Source organism: Prionailurus viverrinus, chromosome B4 (assembly GCF_022837055.1).
Source record: "Prionailurus viverrinus isolate Anna chromosome B4, UM_Priviv_1.0, whole genome shotgun sequence".
Taxonomy (NCBI): Eukaryota; Metazoa; Chordata; class Mammalia; order Carnivora; family Felidae; genus Prionailurus; species Prionailurus viverrinus.
Window position 1 is genome coordinate 77,345,484 of NC_062567.1, and position 20,313 is coordinate 77,365,796.

At 55.6% G+C, this 20,313-nt stretch overlaps 3 protein-coding genes and 1 long non-coding RNA gene across 5 annotated transcripts in view; 3 read left to right on the forward strand and 1 right to left on the reverse strand.

Moving 5' to 3' along the window:
- The first annotated feature begins 2,984 nt into the window (after positions 1-2,984).
- On the forward strand, positions 2,985-6,212 carry HOXC9 (homeobox C9). The gene is made up of 2 exons (XM_047866848.1): positions 2,985-3,631; positions 5,363-6,212. Exons 1-2 carry the CDS (start codon positions 3,094-3,096, stop codon positions 5,605-5,607), a joined length of 783 nt encoding a protein of 260 aa, XP_047722804.1. The 5' UTR covers positions 2,985-3,093; the 3' UTR covers positions 5,608-6,212.
- A 1,860-nt stretch (positions 6,213-8,072) lies between these two features.
- HOXC4 (homeobox C4) overlaps positions 8,073-20,313 on the forward strand; it is a 50,679-nt gene continuing 38,438 nt past the window's right edge. Inside the window, exon 1 of one of the 2 annotated variants that reach the window (XM_047865789.1) lies at positions 8,073-8,195. The gene's annotated coding sequence lies outside the window, so the exon portion shown is untranslated. The remainder of the gene's footprint in view (positions 8,196-20,313) is intronic. The other variant, XM_047865787.1, reaches the window with a different exon arrangement.
- Positions 8,238-11,790, reverse strand: LOC125169913 (uncharacterized). Its single transcript, XR_007153837.1, has 3 exons — positions 11,669-11,790; positions 9,372-9,643; positions 8,238-8,919 (listed from the first exon to the last, which is right to left on the reverse strand). It is a non-coding gene; the product is annotated as an uncharacterized LOC125169913 (long non-coding RNA).
- On the forward strand, positions 12,328-15,845 carry HOXC8 (homeobox C8). Its single transcript, XM_047865790.1, has 2 exons — positions 12,328-12,785; positions 14,158-15,845. Exons 1-2 carry the CDS (start codon positions 12,350-12,352, stop codon positions 14,448-14,450), a joined length of 729 nt encoding a protein of 242 aa, XP_047721746.1. The 5' UTR covers positions 12,328-12,349; the 3' UTR covers positions 14,451-15,845.

The following is a 20,313-nucleotide window of genomic DNA, read 5'->3' on the forward strand; positions in this document are numbered from 1 at the left end:
GAAGGCAGTGGCCAAAGGGGGTAGGAGAGAAAGGGGCATCTGCTTCCAGCCACTCTGTCTGAACGGCTCTCCCAAATAGTAGAGGCCCATGGAAGACGGTCTTTCGGGGCGCCTTTCTTCTAGGAGACCTGAGGTTGGGGCAGATGGGCCCTGTCGCCTGGCGAAGACGAAAAAGGAGGAGCAGGGCTGGAGACCTTCTCCTTCATCATGTCTTCTTAGCTCCTTGGCTAGAGCGTGGCTCAGCCCCCAGCCGCCTGGGTGGCTGCCTGGGCTGAGACGGGGTTCCACATCCCCCGGAGGCCTAGTGTACCCACCCCAGCAGGTCGCCCGGGAGGGGCCAGAGAGGAGGCCTCTTTCTCCTTTGTGTCCGGACAGAAGTGGCCGCCGCGCCCTGAGCCGGGTCCCGCGGCAAAGGCCCGGCAAGCAAGCGGACTGCACAATGCCACGGCTGCTCCCAGCTCGCGCCCTGCCCCGTCCTGCCTGCCTATCGCCGCCCTTCCTCCCTCACACTCCCCGCATGCCTTCCTCTCCCTGCTCTCCCATCTCTTTTCATCTTGCCCCCCCTCTTTCCTTTAATTCTCCCCTCTCCTTTTCTTTTTATCCCAGCCCTCCGTTTTCTTCTCTTTCCCTCCTTCCTTCCTCTCCATGGGCCTGGCGCCGCATTTCAGTTGTTATGTCTCAGGCTCAGTCTCTCTCAGGCTCTGTCCCCTGATGTCCTCTAGGTCTCTGTCTGGCCCCCGGGCCCGCTGAAGGCTACGCGTCTCTGCTCATTGCTGCCAGCAGCCGCCCAAGAGCCAGGCAGGGTCCCCAGCCGCCAGGGCTGGGGGAGGTGCTGACGGTGCTGGGGATTTGGAGAAAGCCTCGGCAGGGGGACGGGAGGGAACCTCCTGTCTTTTCCTTGAACTAGTGAGGGAGAAATTTTGACTGACAGCTAACCGGACTCCATCAAGGCCAAAGAGATATTCTATTTCTTGCTGTAATTTGGATTTCCCACACCAGTCCAGCCCGGGGGAGGGGAAGACAATCAGAGCTGAGGGTGAAGAGGCTGAGGCCCCGGGTTGTCTATCCCCAGCCAGGCACTTCTCACACACCCCCCTTGAGTCGAAATCTCAGCCCCGCTAGACCGAAAAGGAAAGAACCGGAGAGGGGGAGGAGCAGGGACTGGGGAGGGGGCCTGGAAAGCTGGGGTCAGTGCTGCAGGCTGTAGATCTCCCCTTCCCCCCTCAACTTTCCTCCCCCCCCCCAACATGCATGCTACACTCTCTGGGACACCTCTCTCTAGCCCTTCTCCACCCTAGAGGAGACAGGTCGACAGAGATGCAGGAGAAAACCATCCTCCACCCCCACCCCTGGCGTTTGGTCCCCTCCTGGGGACAGGAGTGGGAAAGAAGGGCAGGCGTCTCATGTCTGGGAATCCTTGTCCTTCTGCTGCCTCAGAACCTGCGTCTGAGCCTCAGCTCCTGCCTATCTCCCATAGCACAAACTGGGACCCTTCTTTTCTGACCCTGAAATTGCACCCCTCCTTCAAACTCCCTCTGCCATACCTAGGGTGCATTGTGTCCCTGGGGACATCACCTGCCCTTCTCCCTACCCCCAGCCAACCTCCCTGCCCCCTCTCTTGCACCCACACTGAGAATTCCCTGCCAGCTTAAAGCCCACCTTTACTAAACCACCATGGGGCAGTCTGATGGAAAGCAGAGGGCTGGGCAACAGACCCCAAATTCAAGGAGGAAGGTAGCAACCAACTTATTGGGGGGAGGAATCCAAGTTGTCTGATCTTCCCTACAATCACACTGCCCCCTCCGGAATCCCTGCGTCCGACCCCAAAGAAACTGCTCTCTCCCATCCCTCCGTTGCTTTTTTCCCGTTCCAAAAACAGCCTACAATTTTATTTAATGAAAGACACATTTATGAACAATCAAATGATCCTCATAAAAATTTTATTGAAGGACGTAAAAACAAGCTACTTGCCCACGACCGAGGTCGCTCTCTCTCTCGCCTTGCCCGCACTCACCCTGGCTCTCTGCAGACAGAGCCCTGGAGTGACTTCTTTTGGGGGGGCAGGGTGTCGCAGAGATGGAGTTGGGGGCAAAGGAGGGTGAGCAGGAAGACGGGATGGGGACGCCCCACTTAACTTGTGCTGATCTCTCCTCCACTTCTTCAAGCTGGCAAAGAAAGATAAATAGATAGAGACAATAAATTTAAAATAAAGGAGCTTGCATATCTGTGCCAAAGCAAAGAGAGGACTTCTGAGGATAAAGGTGTATGAGGTCCCGAGGTCCTACCCCTCCCACAGGCGGACCACCTTCCCCAAGCTGCCCTACCCCAGATTTGGGGGGCTGAGTTGGCCAGTGGCAGAAGGACGCTCCCCTTTCCCTCCTTCCCTCCCTCCACCCCAGCCTCCCCAGTCCCCTCCCACCCTCCCTCCCTCGCTGCTGCTGCTCCTGAAAGAAATACATACATACACACTATTTAAAAACGCATTTTTAAAAGCCACGTTCCGAACTGACAATCGCTGATCTCGGCTCGCGCAGAGACTGCGGGAGCGTCGGGGCGACAGAGACGGATTACGTCAAGAAATAGTTCCTCCACCTACCTCAGCCGGCCTCTCCGCCCCTGCGGGGCTCCCGCGCCCAGCTCGGCCCTGGGGGTCCGGGAGCCCTGGCTTCGGGGACTGGCATTTTCACCCCATTAAGAAATCCTCCAGGGTGGGGGGGGGGTGCGGGAGGCCATCTGCTTATGGGTGGACATGGGCAAGAGAGTGCTCTGATGAGATACCAGTTGTCCTGAGGGGGTGGCCGACGCTTTGGGTCCAGAGTTCCGGACCCCCAGGAAAACGCAGGTCGCGGGGATCAGCAGAGAGAAGGGGGTGGGAGAAGGGAAAAAAAAAAAAAAAGCAAGGAAAAAAAAAAGCCCCTGCGCATTGATCCGCGCCGTATTTTTGGGTAAATACGATCACGTGGGGGCCGGGGAGCCAATGAGCTGCGGGGAAAAGGCTGGAAAAATAATTACCTGCCTTGATTGTTCTGTGAGCAGATAAAAAGTACATATACAGTTCATACAATAATCTTATGTATGTAAAACCCTGTTACGATGTCGGCGACGGGGCCCATCAGTAACTATTACGTGGACTCGCTCATCTCTCACGACAATGAAGACCTCCTAGCGTCCAGGTTTCCGGCCACGGGGGCTCACCCCGCCGCCGCCAGACCCAGCGGTTTGGTGCCGGACTGTAGCGATTTTCCGTCCTGTAGCTTCGCGCCCAAGCCGGCAGTGTTCAGCACGTCGTGGGCGCCCGTGCCCTCGCAGTCGTCCGTGGTATACCACCCGTACGGCCCCCAGCCCCACCTCGGCGCCGACACGCGCTACATGCGGACTTGGCTCGAGCCGCTGTCCGGCGCCGTCTCCTTCCCCAGCTTCCCGGCCGGGGGCCGTCACTACGCCCTCAAGCCGGACGCCTACCCCGGACGCCGCGCCGACTGCGGCCCGGGCGACGGCCGCAGCTACCCGGACTACATGTACGGCTCGCCCGGGGAGCTGCGCGACCGCGCCCCGCAGACACTGCCCTCGCCCGAGGCGGACGCACTCGCCGGCAGCAAGCACAAAGAGGAGAAGGCCGACCTGGACCCCAGTAAGTTGGGAGCAATTTTCCTTTACAACCAGCGCGGGAGGGGAGGGGAGGCCGGGCGGGGGGGAGCCGGATTACAGCCCCTCGGAGCGGCGCAGGGAGCGCGGGAGAGGGGCGAGGGCGAGGGGGCGAGGACTCAATAAAAGCGAATTACCTTGGGGAGCTTTCAGGGGCAGGAAGGTCTGAGAAGGGAGCCCAGGGAGCCAGGTTGGGAGAGGGCTGAGGGGGGCTCCTCTCCCTGGAGCTGGCTTTGATGAGAGACCCCCCCACACACACAGACACACACCCCCAGCCCAGGCTTTTTGGCTCAGTTGCTACTTTCGAAGAAATGCAGACAGGGCCAGGGGATGGGGTAGGGTTGAGGTTCATTTTATGGTTTGAGGTGGGACTGGAGTGGGGGGGGAGATGAGGAGGACACTGGGGACAGAGAGGAAATACCCCAGGGAGAAAAATCACCCCTACCTCCCAGCCAGCATGGGGAGTCTCACCCCAGGAGGAATTCCTTAAAGAGAAGGTGCATGGACTTCTTATATACCCAGGAGCACTAGGTGAGGGGTCTGGGGGATTTCACAGCCTGGGAACTGGAGAAATCAGGACTTACAGAGTTGGGGAAGAGAAGTGGGGTCCCAGTCTCCTTAAACTTGAGAGCCCTCTTCTGAGGGTCTGAAGGAAAGAGGGTTGAAAACCGGGCTCAGGGATGAGGAATGGGGGGGGCATCTCCCCAGATTAGAGAATTATACACATACACACATACACACACTCCCCATCAAGGAGACTGGAGCCTTCTGAGTATTGCAGAGAAGGGCAGGGGTAGGTGTGTGGGGGTGGGGGTGGGGGCAGGTGGGAGCTGCTGGGCCAGAAAAAGGGGAAAGAAGGAGAAACAGCAGGGGAGGGGGTGCAGCCCCTGGGTGTGAGGAAGTGTCTGGGGGAGTCCCAGGAGGGGGCTGCAGGAAATCCTTTCCTCCAGCCCCATAAGGGGCCAGGGCCTAATTATACCCCTCTGAAGGCTTCCCTCCTTGCCCTCAGCTACTCCCATAAACCTGAAATTGGAGGCTTGGCTCCTGCAGAGCCTGTCCTGGGGCTGGCAGGAGGGGGGCACTGGAAGCCAAACAGGGAAGCTAAGATATAGGGGAGCCTGTCCCAAGGCCAGCAGCTCTCTGGGGAGAGGAGAAAGGCTCTCCCCATTCCAGCATCACTCTGAGAATTCGCCTCAGCAGGGTTGAACTCCGAGAGCAGAGATGGGCGCTGAAGAGGGTGGTGAGGGGCTTAGGGACTCTCAGGGTCAGGAAACAGAACTGCTGAAATTTCAGGACTTGGTCGTGGGCTGGGAGGGTGGGAGGGGGCAGAGGAGGAGGGAAGTGGGGAGGAGAGAGACCTCGCTATAAAAATAAAAAACAAGAGAGAGAAGCGTTTATGGGCCTATGAAACAGTTGGGAATTTGGACTTTTTATGAGCATATTCTCGAATTACTACTCTTGAAGCTGAGGACCAGACTGTAGGGGCTTTGATAGCTTTGATTTCCTATAGTTTTAGGTGCTAGAAACCGAAGAGGGGGAAGATGGGGAGAGGGCAGAACGCAAAAGGAGTCAGGGAGAAAATTCCAAAAACCAAACGTGTCCAAATTCAGGTTCAATCATTGCGTTTGGGGAGCCTGGCTAAGCCTAGGGGTAGGGTGGCAGGGGTCCTGAGCTAGAAAGGGGCTCCGCTGACCCCTGCCTGTGTTTGGCCCTCCAGGCAACCCCGTGGCCAACTGGATCCACGCCCGCTCCACGAGGAAGAAGCGCTGCCCCTACACCAAGTACCAGACGCTGGAACTGGAGAAGGAGTTTCTCTTCAATATGTATTTAACCAGGGACCGTCGGTACGAGGTGGCCCGGGTTCTCAACCTCACCGAGCGGCAGGTCAAAATCTGGTTTCAGAACCGGAGGATGAAGATGAAAAAGATGAATAAAGAGAAAACCGACAAGGAGCAATCCTAAACCCTGCCCCAGCCTGCTGCCTCGGCACAGCCATGGGAAAAACAAAAAACCCCACAAAAATACCCCAACCCAGGCGGGAGAGAGCACGAAAAGAAAAGGAAAGAGCAAGATAGAGAAAAGCCCATCAGCTTAAAAAGAGACAAAAAAAAGGAAGGGGAAAAGGAAAACTCTTGCGATTTGGGAGGGTTCAGTGTTGAGAAATTGGTGTTTTAGAGTTAGTTCTACCCAGCGAGGAGGAGGAGGCGGGGAGAGAAACCGCGTTCTCTTCTCCCAGCGCAACTGAAATAAATGACACACACAAATGTGATTTTTTTCCCCTCCTTTCTTCAGAGAAGCCAGTACTTGAATCGCTATATTTCTATTTTTTTTTTTCTGTATCATATGTGGTCCGGGCCATCCCTCCCCAGGCCTGGGGTGCTCTGCGTGCAGATTTTGTACAAAAAAAAAAAAAAAAAGACACACACACATACACAATAACAATTCCCAGCCCAGGAGCTGAGGGGCGAGGGCCCGGACCGTGCCGCAGGCTGGGTCCGGCGGCGCAGGCCGGCGCCTCGGGTGTGTACATAGCAGTGTTTCTTCTGATCCCCAGCGTCCGTCCTGTAACGTGCTTCTGTTTGTTATGGTAGAACAGCTCTGTGTTAATATATCGAAGTCACTTAAAAAACCAGAAACCCAACCGCATCCAGTTCTCGTTATTTCTCCTCCCTGTGGCTCCCAGGCTGCTGTCGTGGAGGAGGCAAGTGCTCAGATCCTTTGGGGGAAGCCGGAGCCAGGGAAGGGGCTCCCTCTACCTCGGAAGGGCAAGTGCCTGCCATTGCTCTCCAGGCAGGGTGGGGTGGGCGTGAAGACTCCAGGGGTGGGGTGGGGGCTGCTGAGGCCCGAGCCCAGCTCGTGCCTGCCCCGGCTGGCTGCCTTGTGAGTTTCCTGGTAGCTCGTCGTCGGAGTCCAGGGGTGGGGGGTGGGGGCATGGCATGAATGGTTTTCCCTGGCTGTAATTAATTGTAATAATTTATGAGTACACGAGATCGGAGGGAAGAGATAGGTGAAGATGAAAGTTGGGTGCTGGGTGAGGGCCCGGGCTGGATTCTTGCCTGTCTGCATTGGTGCTTCGAGGGATGGCTGGGAGGGAGGGAGGGTGTGCGGTGAGCGGTGAGGAAGAAGGCTGAGCAGGCCTCAGGGAGCAGAAGAGGCACTGGGGAATGCGTTGCGAGTGAAAAAAGGGAGAGAGAGAGAGAGAGAGAGAGAGAGAGAGAGAAACAGAAGAGGGAAGGAGAGAGGGAGAGAGGGAGGAAGTAGGGAGGAAAAAAAGGAAGAAAGGAAGGGAGGGAGGAAGGAGAAAGATGGCAAAACCAATACAATCAGATTTAGATCCACTTTCAACTTGTCAGTGCATTCTCAGCTTCTCTCTCTCTCCCTCTCCTAGTTCTCTTTTCTTCTCAATCTCTCTCTGGTGTTTAGTTTGAACGTTGGTTTGGGGTAACAGGCTTATGCTGAGTGGCTGCAGCATTTCTGGGAGATGACGTGGCCAAGGCCCAAGGAAGTTGGTCAGGGATTAGCCAGGAGTGGGGTGTTCCCTGGTGGTGGTGGGACCGCAGGCGCAAGGGTAGGCGGCCATACGTGTGTAACAGCCCGAAGGGGCTGGTCAGTTGCACTGCACCCCAGAGCGCCTTCCCCAGAACCGGCAGTTTTCATCTGCTAATCAGAAGCAGACACAAGCTGCTGGGTATGCTTCGGCCCGGCGCCCCCTTTCTCGGAAATCCCCCAATCTGGAAACTATTAAACTCAGACTGCTTGAAATATAGCCCTTTAATATCTCAGGCTGCCCATTCTGGTGAGGGTGCAGGGTGTTGTTCTGAATACTTGGGGAATACCACCGTAAAAGAAAATAATTGGGGATCCCAGTCCTTCCGTCGCTTCCTCCATCGCATCGTCTAACAGGATTGGTGAGGCACTTGTAGGGACCAGCCCCTTCCCCATCATTTGAATCTCCTACCCCCTCCTTCCGTCCAGCACGCCAGTTTGGGGGGCTGGAGGAAGGTGGGAAGGCACAAACATTTTGTTTGGGTGATATTTTGAGGGGAGCCATCAAAAGTCGCAAACGCTGGTTTTCCCAGTGGCTGAAGCACCCTCTCCTTTTTCCCACTTAAGAGACCTCCTCCCCAATTCCAGAAGCAGTTGTTCTCTTGGTCCTTTTGAATGGTGCTTTGCCCGTAGTTTTGTCTCTTTTCGCAAATCCTCACTCTCCCCTTTGGCCACTGCGCTGTTCTGAGACCCTGGCGTCAGTTCGCACGGGGCGGAGGCCAGGGCATCCGTGTCCCTGGGTCCTGACTGCGGGGACTGGGGCTTTTCTCCCAGCCCAAGCTCCGCGGCGTTTCCGGGCTTCCACCCCGCCCCTGCTCCAAGGCCCTGTCGCCTCCCCTCCTCCGTCAGCGCGGCCTGCTTCCTGCAGCCCGCCCGAGCCGGCCTTACTCCGGGCAGGAAGGAGGGCCGCCGGGCTCCGAGGGCCCTGGCGAGACCGTGGGATCCAGAGCAGGCCCACCCGGCCCAGCCCACTGTTCAGTTCCAGCTCAGCCTCCAGCCTGCAGGTCAGGATTCGATTCAATTTTTATTTATTACAATTCGTGAATTTAAACCACAACACAACGCAAACCCACATCTAGGGAAAGAAACGAAAGCTGGGGGAAAGAGGGGCTGGCAAACGCCCTCCTGCCCTAATCTTCCCCTCCCACCTCTCCTCTGCTCCTTTGTCAGAATCACAAAACCCTAAAGGTTGTTCCACTTGGGAAGGCAGCGGATAGGTACATTTCCGCAGCCCCGAAATGCCACTTTTATGGCGCTGTTTGTCTCCCTGCGCTGGATTCTGAATGGGGCCGAACAAAACAGCAGCGCGGAGCTGGCTAGACGTCTGGGCTTAATTGTTTTATGGTTTAAATAAGGTGGACACTCTTTCCTTTGAAATCGGATTATAGGAATGTTTTGTCTATGGCCCACGGAGAACGGGACCTCACTGGCTGGGAGGGAGAGGTGGAGAAAGAGCGCGCGTGAGAGACAGAGAGAGGGATGGGCTACAAACCAGGGGGCAAACAGTCGGGAGAAGTCACAGTCCCACCCCAAAGTCCTGCAGGCGGCGGCGGAATAGGCAGTGCGGAACCAACGGCAGGGTAAGAGGAGCGAGGAGTTTAGGGTGTGCGCCGCGGGCAGGAGGTCGCGGGAGCCTCGGAGCGTGCATCTGCGTGAGCGGAGGTGTTCTGAGCCCAGAAATGCGCCTGAATAGGGGGGAGATCGCGGCAGTTCCTTTGCACAGTGTCTCTTAATGCGGGAAGGGAGGGTGACAAAAAGAGAAAATTGTGTGAAACCTTTGACAAGGTTTATTTGGAGAACTTGGAAAACAAAAGGACAGAGGTCCCGATGAAACTCCCTTCTGGGGAACCCCCCCCCACATCTCTCTCTCCTCTCTCTCTCTCTCTCTGTGTCTCTCTCTCTCTCTTTCTCGCACCCATTTGGAAACTCCTTCCTCTCACTTCCCACCTTTGGGCCAAGGCTGGGACCTGCCTGCTCTGTTGGCTTTTTCCTGGCCCGACTGCATTGGAGAAAGTGGACGCGAGGTGGCGCTGTTGCTCAATGTTAGAGGCGGCGGCAGTGCCCCTGGCCGGCCTGGCCGCACTGACATTTGAGGCCCGGCCCCGAGGAGCAACCGGGAGAAGGCCCCGCGCCCCGGCCCAGCCCGGCCCCAATGGCTCTGAGCAAATCAATCCTCTCACCTGCGAGGTGTAAATAAATCGCGAGTGGCGGCGGGAGATGGGCCCTAGCTCTGGCAGCCGGCTCGAGAGGCTCAGGAGGGCGGGCGTCGAAAATAATCGCTTTGCGAAGGAGATAAGCACCAAGCAGGCAGCGCGTAATTAACACAAAAAGGCAGAATGACCCGGACAAACGAACATAAATCCGTGGTACCTAGGAGGGCGGAGCAGGCCTCGGGGCGAGGGGCAGAGACGCCCCAGCGAGGATGGCTGCTTGCGGTTCCTTTATATCCGAGCTCCGGGAGCGAAATCAAGCAGATACGTGTAAAAGAAAAAAAAAGAAAAAAGAAAAAAAAAAGACAATCAAATGAAAAAAGAAAAGGCGAGGGACCCCCCCCCAAAAGGGGAAATCGAGTCCAGCCAGGGGGTTCAGGACTGGTGGGCTCTCAGAGCAGACGGTGGTGGCGGCACACTCGGGACAGTTGCATTCCAAGACACAAAGGCCTGGAAGAATAGCTCTGTGGCAGGGTTTTCGCTGGACCATAAAATGTCGAGATATCCCCCCACCCTCTAAAAGATAAGGCGCAGGCCCCAGAGCGGATCTGGCCTGCGGAGCCTCCTCTTTCCAGGCGGAGAAGGGAAAATATTTATGACAGTCCCCAATGACCCAGATGCTGGGAACCCAGAGCCCATCTCCTTCAGCTTGGTACTCTGAGCAGAGTAGGCTCAGAGACCGCAGGGCTGGGACCAAGGCTGCAGCTGGCTCTGGTAGTGAAGGAGACCTCTGTCATGCCCCACACTGTCCTGGACCCTAGGGAGGCCTGCAGCCCTGGCACGGCCCTCCTCTGACCCTCCCCTCCTGCTGCTCCAGGGCCAGAGTTCCCGGATGTTGCAGAGTTTGGGCAGTCCCTAATTCAGGTGGAGGTGGGTTCCTCCAAATTCAAGGGATCCTGGAAGTGTCCTTTGCTGGGGCACCAGGGAATCTCCTTTGGGAATTGGGCTGAGAGTGGCCATCTTCCCAGCAATTATTTAGATAATAGAGGGACTGGGGGAGGGGTCATTCTACACCGTCCTTTCCTGCACTGCCATTCCTTATCCATCCCCAGAGCTGGGCTCCAGATGGGGAAGGCAGAGACCTGGATTCCTAACAGCCTCCTTCCTCATCCAACCTGGAAACCCCAGGATGTGGAAAGAAAATAGGTAGCAAATTTTTTCATGATGCAAAAAGCTAAAGATGCCTGTGTGTCTGTCAGGTCTTATTTTCCTGTGTGCCTGAGTGCACAGGGTCTGCGAGGTGACAGGGGCGCTTCTAGGCATGCATGATAGTTTAGGGAGCATGCACTCGATGTGTCTCAGGGTGGAAGGTGGCACATACAGGATGTGTGTATCCTGAGTGTGCCCCAGTATTGCCCTGTGTGTGACATCCCCGCACAGCCTTGGAAGGGGAAGACCGGAAAAATCGTTCTTGTTCCTCTTCCTCATTCGTATGCACACAGCACACGTATCCACAGCTCTCCCTCTTCTCCCTCTTCTCCCTTTTCTCTGTCTGTGTTAAGCCCCACATAACTGTACATGCTTATGGCCAGAAAAGGGTCCTGATGGACTAGGGTTCTTTTATCCGTTAGAATTACCTTGAATTTCCCTAGTCTTGGAGATAGGGGAGGAACCCCCTAGAGAAACTGTGGGTAAATATTTAAAGAGTGTCTGTTGACAGTTCCCATCCACATCCCGGCCTGGGCAGCCGGCTTGGGGAAGTAGGGGGTGCAGTGAAGCCAGGGGGCCCCTCCGGGCTGAGCTGGCATTTCCTATAGGGTTAGAGTATGTGGAGACAAGTAAGAGGCCTGCTCCAGTCCCTTCCAACCCAGATACAAATAGTCTCCTGAGAAGAAACATCCTGGATCGGCCCCGCCAGAGGGCCAGGGACCCTCCAGCGGCCCTCTCCTCTGTCCCCATTAACTGCTTTGCTCTCAGAGCCCCCAGCCAAGCCTCAGGCAGGAGCTGGTGTCTGAAGGGGCAGTGCTGCCCTGACTGGGTATATGGAGAGCGCCCCACCTCCGGCCCCTCTCCTCTACCCACAGCGGACAGGCCAGGGAATGTTAGGGATGGTGGAAGACAGGGCGGCCTCCCACCCTGAGGAGGGGCAGGAGACATGCGGGGTTCGGATGCCTGAAGTATTGGGGGATACGAGGTACTCATGTGCTAGCTCCTTTTGAGTGCCAGGCTTAAGGACCCCCTGGGGAGCCCATCGTTTGGGTTAGGGGACCTGCTCTCTCTTCGAGGCATCCGACCCCCTGGGGCGGGGTGGGGGGAGAGTCTCATACCTGTTGAGGTAACCTGAGTTGACCTGCTGGCTCAGGTATCTCTGAGAGGAAGGAAACGGGAAGGGGGGAGAGGCACCTTCAAATCCGAACGCGCACCTTGGAGAAGCTGGCCCCAGCCATTAGCTGGGGCTGGCTCACCACCCCCCCCAACACACACACACAGACACCACACCCCCCTCCCTCCCCCTTCCTCCCCTCCCCTTCCTCCAGGTCCCCCCAGCCCTGAACCCCTCAACCCCCCGCCACCATCCCTCCTTCTCTCTCTCTCTCTCTCTCTCTCTCTCTCTCTCTCTCGCCTGTCTTCATGTCGTGGATTGATGAACGCGAATCGCGTGTAAGCGCCGCCACCGCCGGGAGTCTGAGGAATTCGCCTGGGCTGTTAAAGGAAAGAGCTAAGTGCGAGAGCGCGAGCTCTACCTACCGACAGTGAAGAGAGCCGCCGCCGCCGCCGCCGCCGCCGCCCGCCCGCCGCCCGCCGCCGCCGCCCGCGCCCAGCCCCGGGAGCCGCGCGCGCCGAGCCGGCCGGGCCCGGCACCCAGGCGCCCCCCACCTGCCCAGCCCAGCCCCGGGGAGCCGGCCGGCCCGGGGTTCGCTCCCGGGGGGAGGGGACTTTCGGGGGTACCGGGCGGGGGGGAGTCGCGAGCCAGAGGGGAGGGGGCGGCGGGTTTTCATGTGCCCAGCATGAGCTCCTACTTCGTCAACCCCCTGTTCTCCAAATACAAAGGCGGCGAGTCCCTGGAACCGGCCTATTACGACTGCCGGTTCCCTCAGAGCGTGGGCAGGAGCCATGCGCTGGTGTACGGGCCCGGCGGCTCGGCGCCCGGCTTCCAGCACGCCTCGCACCACGTCCAAGACTTCTTCCACCACGGCACCTCGGGCATCTCCAACTCGGGCTACCAGCAGAACCCGTGCTCGCTGAGCTGCCACGGAGACGCCTCCAAATTCTATGGCTACGAGGCGCTCCCCAGACAGTCCCTTTATGGGGCTCAGCAAGAGGCGAGCGTGGTGCAATATCCCGACTGTAAATCCTCCGCCAACACTAACAGTAGCGAAGGACAAGGCCACTTAAATCAAAACTCGTCTCCCAGCCTCATGTTTCCATGGATGAGACCCCACGGTGAGAAGCCTTTTCTCTTTCCCCCTTGGTCTCCCGCGCTCCGGGGTCTTTCCCCCCTCCCTCGCCTCCTTTTTGTCTGCCCTCGCCTTCCCTCCTGGCTTTGGGGTCTCTCCGGCCCCACCCCCGGGGGCCTGAGTGGGTTTCTCGAGGTTGGGAGGTTCGGCTGGGGGTGGGGCGCGGGGCTCGCCTGGGGTATTGGGGGGACGGGGGGCGAAGGTGGTGTCCGGGTGCAAAGGGTTAAAAATCGTTTTCTCCACCACTGTCTGTCTGTCTGCCCGTCTCCCCCTCTGTCTCCCTCCCTTGCCATCTCTACAGTCAAAGTTGGGGAGGTGGCTGGGCAGGGGCCCCGAGGACCCTGAGGTTATCAGCCTTTGGAGCAAACCAGTCTTTCCATAAGGCAGAGAGCCTCAGTCCAGAACAGTGGCCAGGCTTTCTTGGGGGCAAAGGGAGACTCCTGTTTCCTTCCCCTAGCGGGATCAGAGGGTGACAAGACCCCAAGGACAGGTGCCCTGGCTCTCTGGGGGTACCCACTGCCTCCTCACAGAGAACTAGCCTTAGGGCCACCACCCCAACTTTGCTTTACTTCCCTCAGTTGGAGAGAAGAGAGGGAGCCAGAGAGGAGAGAAAAAGAGTGCACGGAAGGAGAGGGGCCATGCAGATTAGAGGGCTCTGGGCTCCAGAGGACCCAAGCCCAGCTGCCCCCAATCAAAGGTTTGTGGGCTTTCCCTGAGACCTTCAGAGTGGCTCAGGCCATGAGCCCCTCCAAGGGTGGCCCCTCATGGCCCAATTTCGAAGTAAAAGGGGAAGCGAGAAAGCGACAAGTTCCAGCGGGGATGGCCCGTGATTTATTTGCTGGTCTCCAGTTAGCAATCAGGCCAAGCAGTGATACATTCCAGGAGATCAATTATTTTTCTTCCTGGCAAGGCATTAGGCAAAGAGATTCAAGGAGGGGGCAGTGAGCAGAGTCCCTCTTCCTCACCCCCAGACCTTTTTCCTTTCTTTTGGAAACAAGACTGTCCCCAGCTCTGCTCACCAAATGCCACTCTGCACTTGTAAACAAAGCTGCAAGGGCCAGTTTCCTGAGCCTGCAGGCCTGGGGGGGACTCTGCAGTGCTCCCTTGGCCCCTGCCATCCCCCAGTTTCCTGACAGACCCCAGTCCCTGCCCCCACCCCCACCCCACCTCCCAAGGTGAAACCAAACAAAACAAGCCCCCAAACTTTCCTGCCCTTGCCTGCTCCCTGCTCTCTCGCCTGGTCTTCAGGAGGGAGGGAACTGGGGAGATCAGAGGGGGGACTTCAGGGGAGGAAGAGTGGCAGGGAAAAGCCGAGCCCCCACCCAAACATAACCAGACTGGGGTTCTATTCTGTCCAGCTCCGGGGCGGCGCAGCGGAAGGCAAACTTACAGCCGGTATCAGACCTTGGAACTAGAAAAGGAGTTTCTCTTTAATCCTTATTTGACACGAAAGCGCCGGATTGAAGTCTCTCACGCCCTGGGACTGACTGAGAGACAAGTGAAGATCTGGTTCCAGAACCGAAGGATGAAGTGGAAAAAGGAAAACAACAAGGATAAACTGCCCGGAGCCCGAGATGAAGAGAAGGTGGAGGAAGAAGGAAATGAGGAAGAGGAGAAAGAAGAGGAGGAAAAGGAAGAAAACAAGGACTAAGCAAAAAAGAGAGACCCCCCCCCCTTAGCAACTCCCTTGAAGTTTCGTTTTATGGTAGCGGATAAATTGAGAAGTTTACGACTGTCATTTGCTTTTATAGAGAATAGAATGACACTCACAACTCTAACTACCTGTCAGATACTTGCAGCTCTGGTTTTATTACCTTTGGACTTCCCCCGATCTTTATTTGTTTGGGGGCTGGAGGGGGGGGGGAGACGGAGACACAGCGAAAAGTTCGGACTCTGTCTCAGTCGTTGCCCCAACACACACACTTGTCCCTACCCCCACCCTCCGGAGTCCTGCCTGGATTTTGAGGTCTGAGACCTGGCCTCTTTGCCCCTCTCTCACCCCTTCCTGCCACTCTCCCACCTCCCTGCTTCTCTGGTATTTATTTTAGAGGGGAGCCCTCTCAAAATGCAGAAGACGACTTGTGGCTTTGTTTTTATGCTAGGGTTAGTGTATTAGGTTTACTTTTAATTTTTTTCCAAAAGAAAGGAAAGAAAAGGGAAGGAAGGAAGGGAAGCGCAATGTTTAAAGAAACGTTTAAAAATGATAGCAAGGAATGTCCCTTCCTCCTCCCTGGGGCTCCCCCACTTAGAAAGACTCCCCCCCCCCCTTGACTTTCTCTAGAAACCTGATGGAAACCTGAAGGAGATGCGGGTCTCTCCCCTCCCCCCTCCCCTCGGGGTAGATAGGAGCCTGCAGTCGCCGTTAAAATCCTACCTAGCCATCCCATGGTCACTCGGGCCCATGCCTTCCTCCCCTTTGCTGTCTGATTTCTGTTGTTGGGCCCAGCTTCCTCTGAGCTGTACCAGTCTTAGCGCTCAGAAATCACCATAATCATGAAAATAATAAGAATGATAATAATAAAAAAAATAATAATAATAATACTGATAATAAATCTTTAACATACTACCTAAAGGGAACCTGCAATAATCTTGAAGAAAGAAAAAAGACATTTTTGAAAATCCTAATATGCAAGAAAAAAAGAGAAAAAATTTAAAATTAAAAAAAAAAAGAAAGAAACCTCCAACGTATTTTATCACTACCTATAGAGAGAAATCCTGCTTTGAGAGTATTCGTAATGCGGTTTTGTTGTCGTTTGTTGCTGCTTAATTTCACTAAGAAAACCCCAACAACTGAGACTGCCTAGCCCACCGGTCCCGTGCGCTTTTATTGTGCTTCTAACCCCAGTAGAGTAGAGCTAAATTGCACTGAATGTATAGTTAACTCTGTCTTGAATTCTCTGTTTATGCAATGTGCTCGAAAGAAAAAAACGTTAAAATATATCTATAATAATAATTTTTGGTCATTTGTCTTTATGTCCAGCTATGAATGTAGATTTTGTGTCCCGGCAGCAGCCCTGTTCCTGGTCCAAGTACTTTGTATTGTATACGTGAGTCATAATAAAAAAAAAAAAGGAGAAAAACATATTTGAAGCTGGAATGACTTGCTTTTTTCCCAACGCCCCCTCCTCCCCCCCCCCCCAATTCTTTACTCCTCCTTCCCTCCTTATCCTCCTCTCCCAACACTGTGGAAAAGGTGTCCGCCACTGGTCTGACTGGGCTGGGGGAGCTCACGTGGAGAGGCGCCTAGGAGTGGAGAGGGCAGGCTGGGCAGGGAGGGCAGGTGAAAGGTGGGGGAGGTGTAGAGGAGGAGGAAGAAAAGCAGTTTGCTGCAAGTGTGCTTTTGGGAGAAACTTGGCTCCAAACAAAGTGGGGTTCTGGATCCCAGTGGGAAGAAAGCATCTCCCCCACTGAGTCACCTTCCTCTTCCTCAGCCTTGGGCTGGGCCCAGACAAAGAATATGCCCCTCCTGGGCCCCTCCCACAGCTAGGCTCTTTTCTTCCAGGGGCTAAGGATGAGACACTGGGGTCCTTTCTGATCTCCACATGCCCCTCGTGACCGTGACCAACCCTGGGCACCCAGCACCCAGCACTAGGACAGGGAGCAGGGTGGGAAGGATATGAGGCTGAAGGCCGCCTGGAGGACTTGGCTGGAGGGAGGTGGCTAAGGGTGGGGAGGAGGAAACTGAAGCCTGGAGGGGGGGAGGAAAGAAGGGGAAGGTGAGGGAGTTGGTACACCAAGCAGCCTGGGTCCATATTCTGATATTCAGATTCTGCCAGCAGACTCATCACTGTCCCCCAGGTCGCTAGCATCTACTCAAGCCTCTGTTCTGGCTGTTTCACGCTGGCCCCTGGCTTCACCTTGGCAATTGGGCAGCCAGCCCTGCCCTCATAGTGTGGGCCACTGGCCTGGGGGGTGGGTAGGATGGACCTGCTGAGTGGACAGTCCTCCATCCCAGCCACAGCAGGGGAAGGGGGGGTCTTCGTGGGACCCCTCATTCCCCAAAATAAGGGGTTGAAGGCTAAGGGACTCAGGGGGTAAAGGGGTCTCTCACTCCTTCCTGGAGCGTCCTAGACAGAGAAATCTGTTTATGCCAATAAGATTCTGGTCAAATAATACCAAATTCCAGAGATAACAAGTCTTCTGACTCAGTCAGGAGAAGGGGGAAAGGGAAGGCGATGGGATCTTCTGGTCCTTAAAACCAGATCCCCCCAAAGACTGAAATATTTTTGACAGCAGATAGCTCTCTGTCTCTGTCTCTTGTCTCTGTCTCTCTCTCCCGGTCAATTATTTCCCCTTAGGCCCAGGCTGACTCTTATTTTTGTGTAATTTCACCCGCATCTGGGTCCCTGGCACCCACGCAAAGTGGTCGTGAATACAGGATTGGGTCAGGCATCCTTGATAGGGGATGCCTGCGGCCGGAGAGAGGCTGCCGACTGCAAGCACAGGCTGCAAGCAGCAGGGAACAGCTTTGCACAGCTCTGGGGGAAATCTTTGGAAACTTGGGGTCCCTGCTGTGAGCTGCTTCGCCAGCCAGGTAACCCCGCTTGCTGCGGGAGGCCCAGGCTACCCACCGGGGAGGCCCCAATAAACAGCATTTCGCTCCGACCTCAGGCCTTCCCACGGGCGCCCCTTCCAGACTCCGAGGGCCGGCCGCGGGCTGTTTCATTTTTTAATGTGTCATTATGATTTCTTCTAATAAACATCGCCGGCTCCGTAGCCAAGTTGCTTGAACCCTACACTAAGTGGCTCCGGAGGACCTTGCCGAATTTTCCCCACACCCAATGCCCCCATTCATCCCTGGCCTTCTCAGCAATGCCCGTGGCCCCAAGCCGGGCGTCGGAGGGCGGGGTGCGTCTGGCGCCCGGCATCGCTTGAGACGCAAAGCCTCGGGTGGGCCAGACCAAGAGAGCTCCAGCCGCCCGTTCTTGCAGCACCCGCTCCCCCACCCCTTCTGCCCACCGCCTCTTTTTTTCTCGTTTGGAGAGAAAAGGAGGTAAAACCCGTTTTATGGGGGAACTTAATTGTGAGCGGGATGCGCTCTCTTTAGAAACGCGTCCTCCCAAATGCTCCCGCCGTCCCATTACCGGAATGGGGACCATTCGGCTGCAGCAGATAGGACTTTCTCCCATTCTTTACTTTTTTATTAGCCAATCAAAGTGGCTTCCGAAAGCTATTTGTGATTTGTGAAAAATAGTATCTTTCAAAATGCTGAGTTGAAGCATCTCGCTCATTTCGCCTTGAATTTATTATTCTAATCTCAACCGTAGAGACGGGATAATGCAGCTATTAAGTTGGGGGGTAAATTCGTTTCTCTGGATTTTTTTTTTTAATTCTCGGCATTCTATCTCCCTCCCATTTCATTGCAGAGGCCAAGGGAGGTGTGGGCCTGCAGGGGACCTGGGTGGGGGGTTGAGGGAGGTAGTGAGTGCTCTAAAGGGCTTTGGGGGGGGGACCCTAGGGTGAAAGAGTTGACTGGCCTTCCCCAGGCTCATCTTCCTCAAATGAGACGCCCCACTGGCTGCCTGACGGCTGCAGAAAGTTACGTGGCCCCAATTAGAGTGAACTCGGGACAGGTTGTGCCACAGACTAGAAGTAAAATTTCCCGTGAGCAGGCCGCAGTGCCGTCCCATTCTTCCAGTGGCCCATTGTGAAAAGCTGGGCCAGAGCTTCCTTGTCGTAATTTTTAACTACCTGTTATAAAATTTATGGGTGGGTTTGTAAAAGAAACTAGGTCTCTGCATCCGGCTGAGGGAACTGCTTCCCTCACTGAGGGAGGAAGTTTGGGGAGGGGATGAGGGACCCCCTATTGGTTGGGGTGGGGCACCCAGCCCTGGAAGTCCCTGTGCCAGCTCCAAGCGGGATCAAGGGGAGAGCTTTGGGCTTTCAAATCTCCAGCTGGTGCAGAGTCTTGGGCTGTTGACTAGGCTGGGTTGCGAATGGTTGGCAAATGATCTCTATGGGGGAATTTATTCTGGGTTCCCCCACATTGGACTCATCGCCAAAATTAGGGGTCTGGAGAAAGTGGGGGGACACCTTGGGTGCTTGGAAATTAGCACAGAAGGTGGAATTTGGAGAAGGATAAGTTTCTTTTTTTTTCCGGGCCTCCAAGGTGTATCCCAGCTGCTGGGACACCAGAATTTTTCTGAAAAAAGGCAGGTGGGTGTGGGTCACTTGACAAGGCAGAAAAGGCTTCAAACTGCCTTACACTCAAGGAAAAAAAAAAAGCGGGAACCAAGATCTTGGACCTTCATTTTATTTTCAATTCTAAAAAGATTGGGAATAAGCTGCCCTCTGAACCTAGGAATTGAGGAGACTTGACACCAGGGATAGTCTTGGAGAAGGAAAAATGTCATTTTCTCTGAGAAAGGAGCCTGAGGATGACGGGCTCTTTGGGGGTTCTGGAGGCCACCCCCAACTCTCACCCCTCCTGCTGCCTCCGCAGGGCTGCCCAGTATGGGTCTAAACCCTCTCCGCTCGTCAGAACACGGCCAGGTCAGGCTTGGCTAGGAGGTTTCCAGCGGCGTGTGTCTCCTGTTCCCGTCTAGGGTGGAGTGGGGGGCTGCCTGGGCTCCCCACTGGGAAGGATGTAGCTCTCTTCCTAGAAAAAAAAAAACGGTCGGAGTAGGAAGCGCATCCCTGCTCAGTCCCTTCACCCCTTCAGCAGTCACTGCTCCACCAATGGCACAAACCTTTGCAAAGCTTCGGTTCCCCCAGATCCGACCTTAATACCCCATTTATTAAGAAAAAGATTTAAAATTCCGTGTGGCAAAGGGAGGCGGCCGACTCAGCGCCAGAATCCTTCCTTTCCTCCTGTCGCGTCCCTCCTTTGCCCTTTCGGCGCTAGCCTGGAGCTGCCTGCCCCATGGGGAGTGGGCGGTGGGTGGGGGTGGGGTGGGGGTCGGGGGATGCTCCCTCTCCGAGAGAATTGGGTAAACATGGCGACCGCGGCGCCCATTTGCACACGCTACACAAATGCATCGCATTCCCGGTTGTTTGCAGAAAATTTACAGCTGAGTAATAAAAGTTTACGATCGACTCACAAGTTGGATTGGCCACAAGAAGTCATGTGGATTCCATCCATGAACGTGAACTTTTTATTGTGGTTTGTCCGTTCGGAGCGCTCCGCAGAACAGTCCTCCCTGTAAGAGCCTAACCATTGCCAGGGAAACCTGCGCTGGGCGCTCCTTTCATTACCAGTATTTTTTTTTATTAATCTGATTAATAATTATTTTCTCCCCCCATTTAATTTTTTTTCTCCCAGGTGGAGTTGCCGGAAGCTGGGGGCACCTGGGGAGGGACGATGGGGGGGAAGGGCAGGAGTTGAGGGCACCTCTCTCTCCCTTCCCGATCCTCTAGCCCCCCAAGGGGCAGGAGGAATGCGGGAGCAGGAGTTGAGATAGGGAGCTGCAGATGCCTCCGCCCCTCCCCTCCCAACCTTTCCCTCCTGCCCCCTTCTTGCAACTCTCTTTAATTTTATTTGGCTTTTTGATCATTGGGACTATTCTTTTTTATTT

What these genes read in the sequence shown, in the direction of transcription:
- HOXC9 (XM_047866848.1), top strand. Translation starts at nt 3,094, where the DNA reads ATGTCGGCGACGGGGCCCATCAGTAACTATTACGTGGACTCGCTCATC. An exon ending in GAAGGCCGACCTGGACCCCA is followed by an intron (nt 3,632 to 5,362) that starts GTAAGTTGGGAG and finishes TTGGCCCTCCAG; the next exon opens with GCAACCCCGTGGCCAACTGG.
- HOXC8 (XM_047865790.1), top strand. Translation starts at nt 12,350, where the DNA reads ATGAGCTCCTACTTCGTCAACCCCCTGTTCTCCAAATACAAAGGCGGC. An exon ending in TCCATGGATGAGACCCCACG is followed by an intron (nt 12,786 to 14,157) that starts GTGAGAAGCCTT and finishes TATTCTGTCCAG; the next exon opens with CTCCGGGGCGGCGCAGCGGA.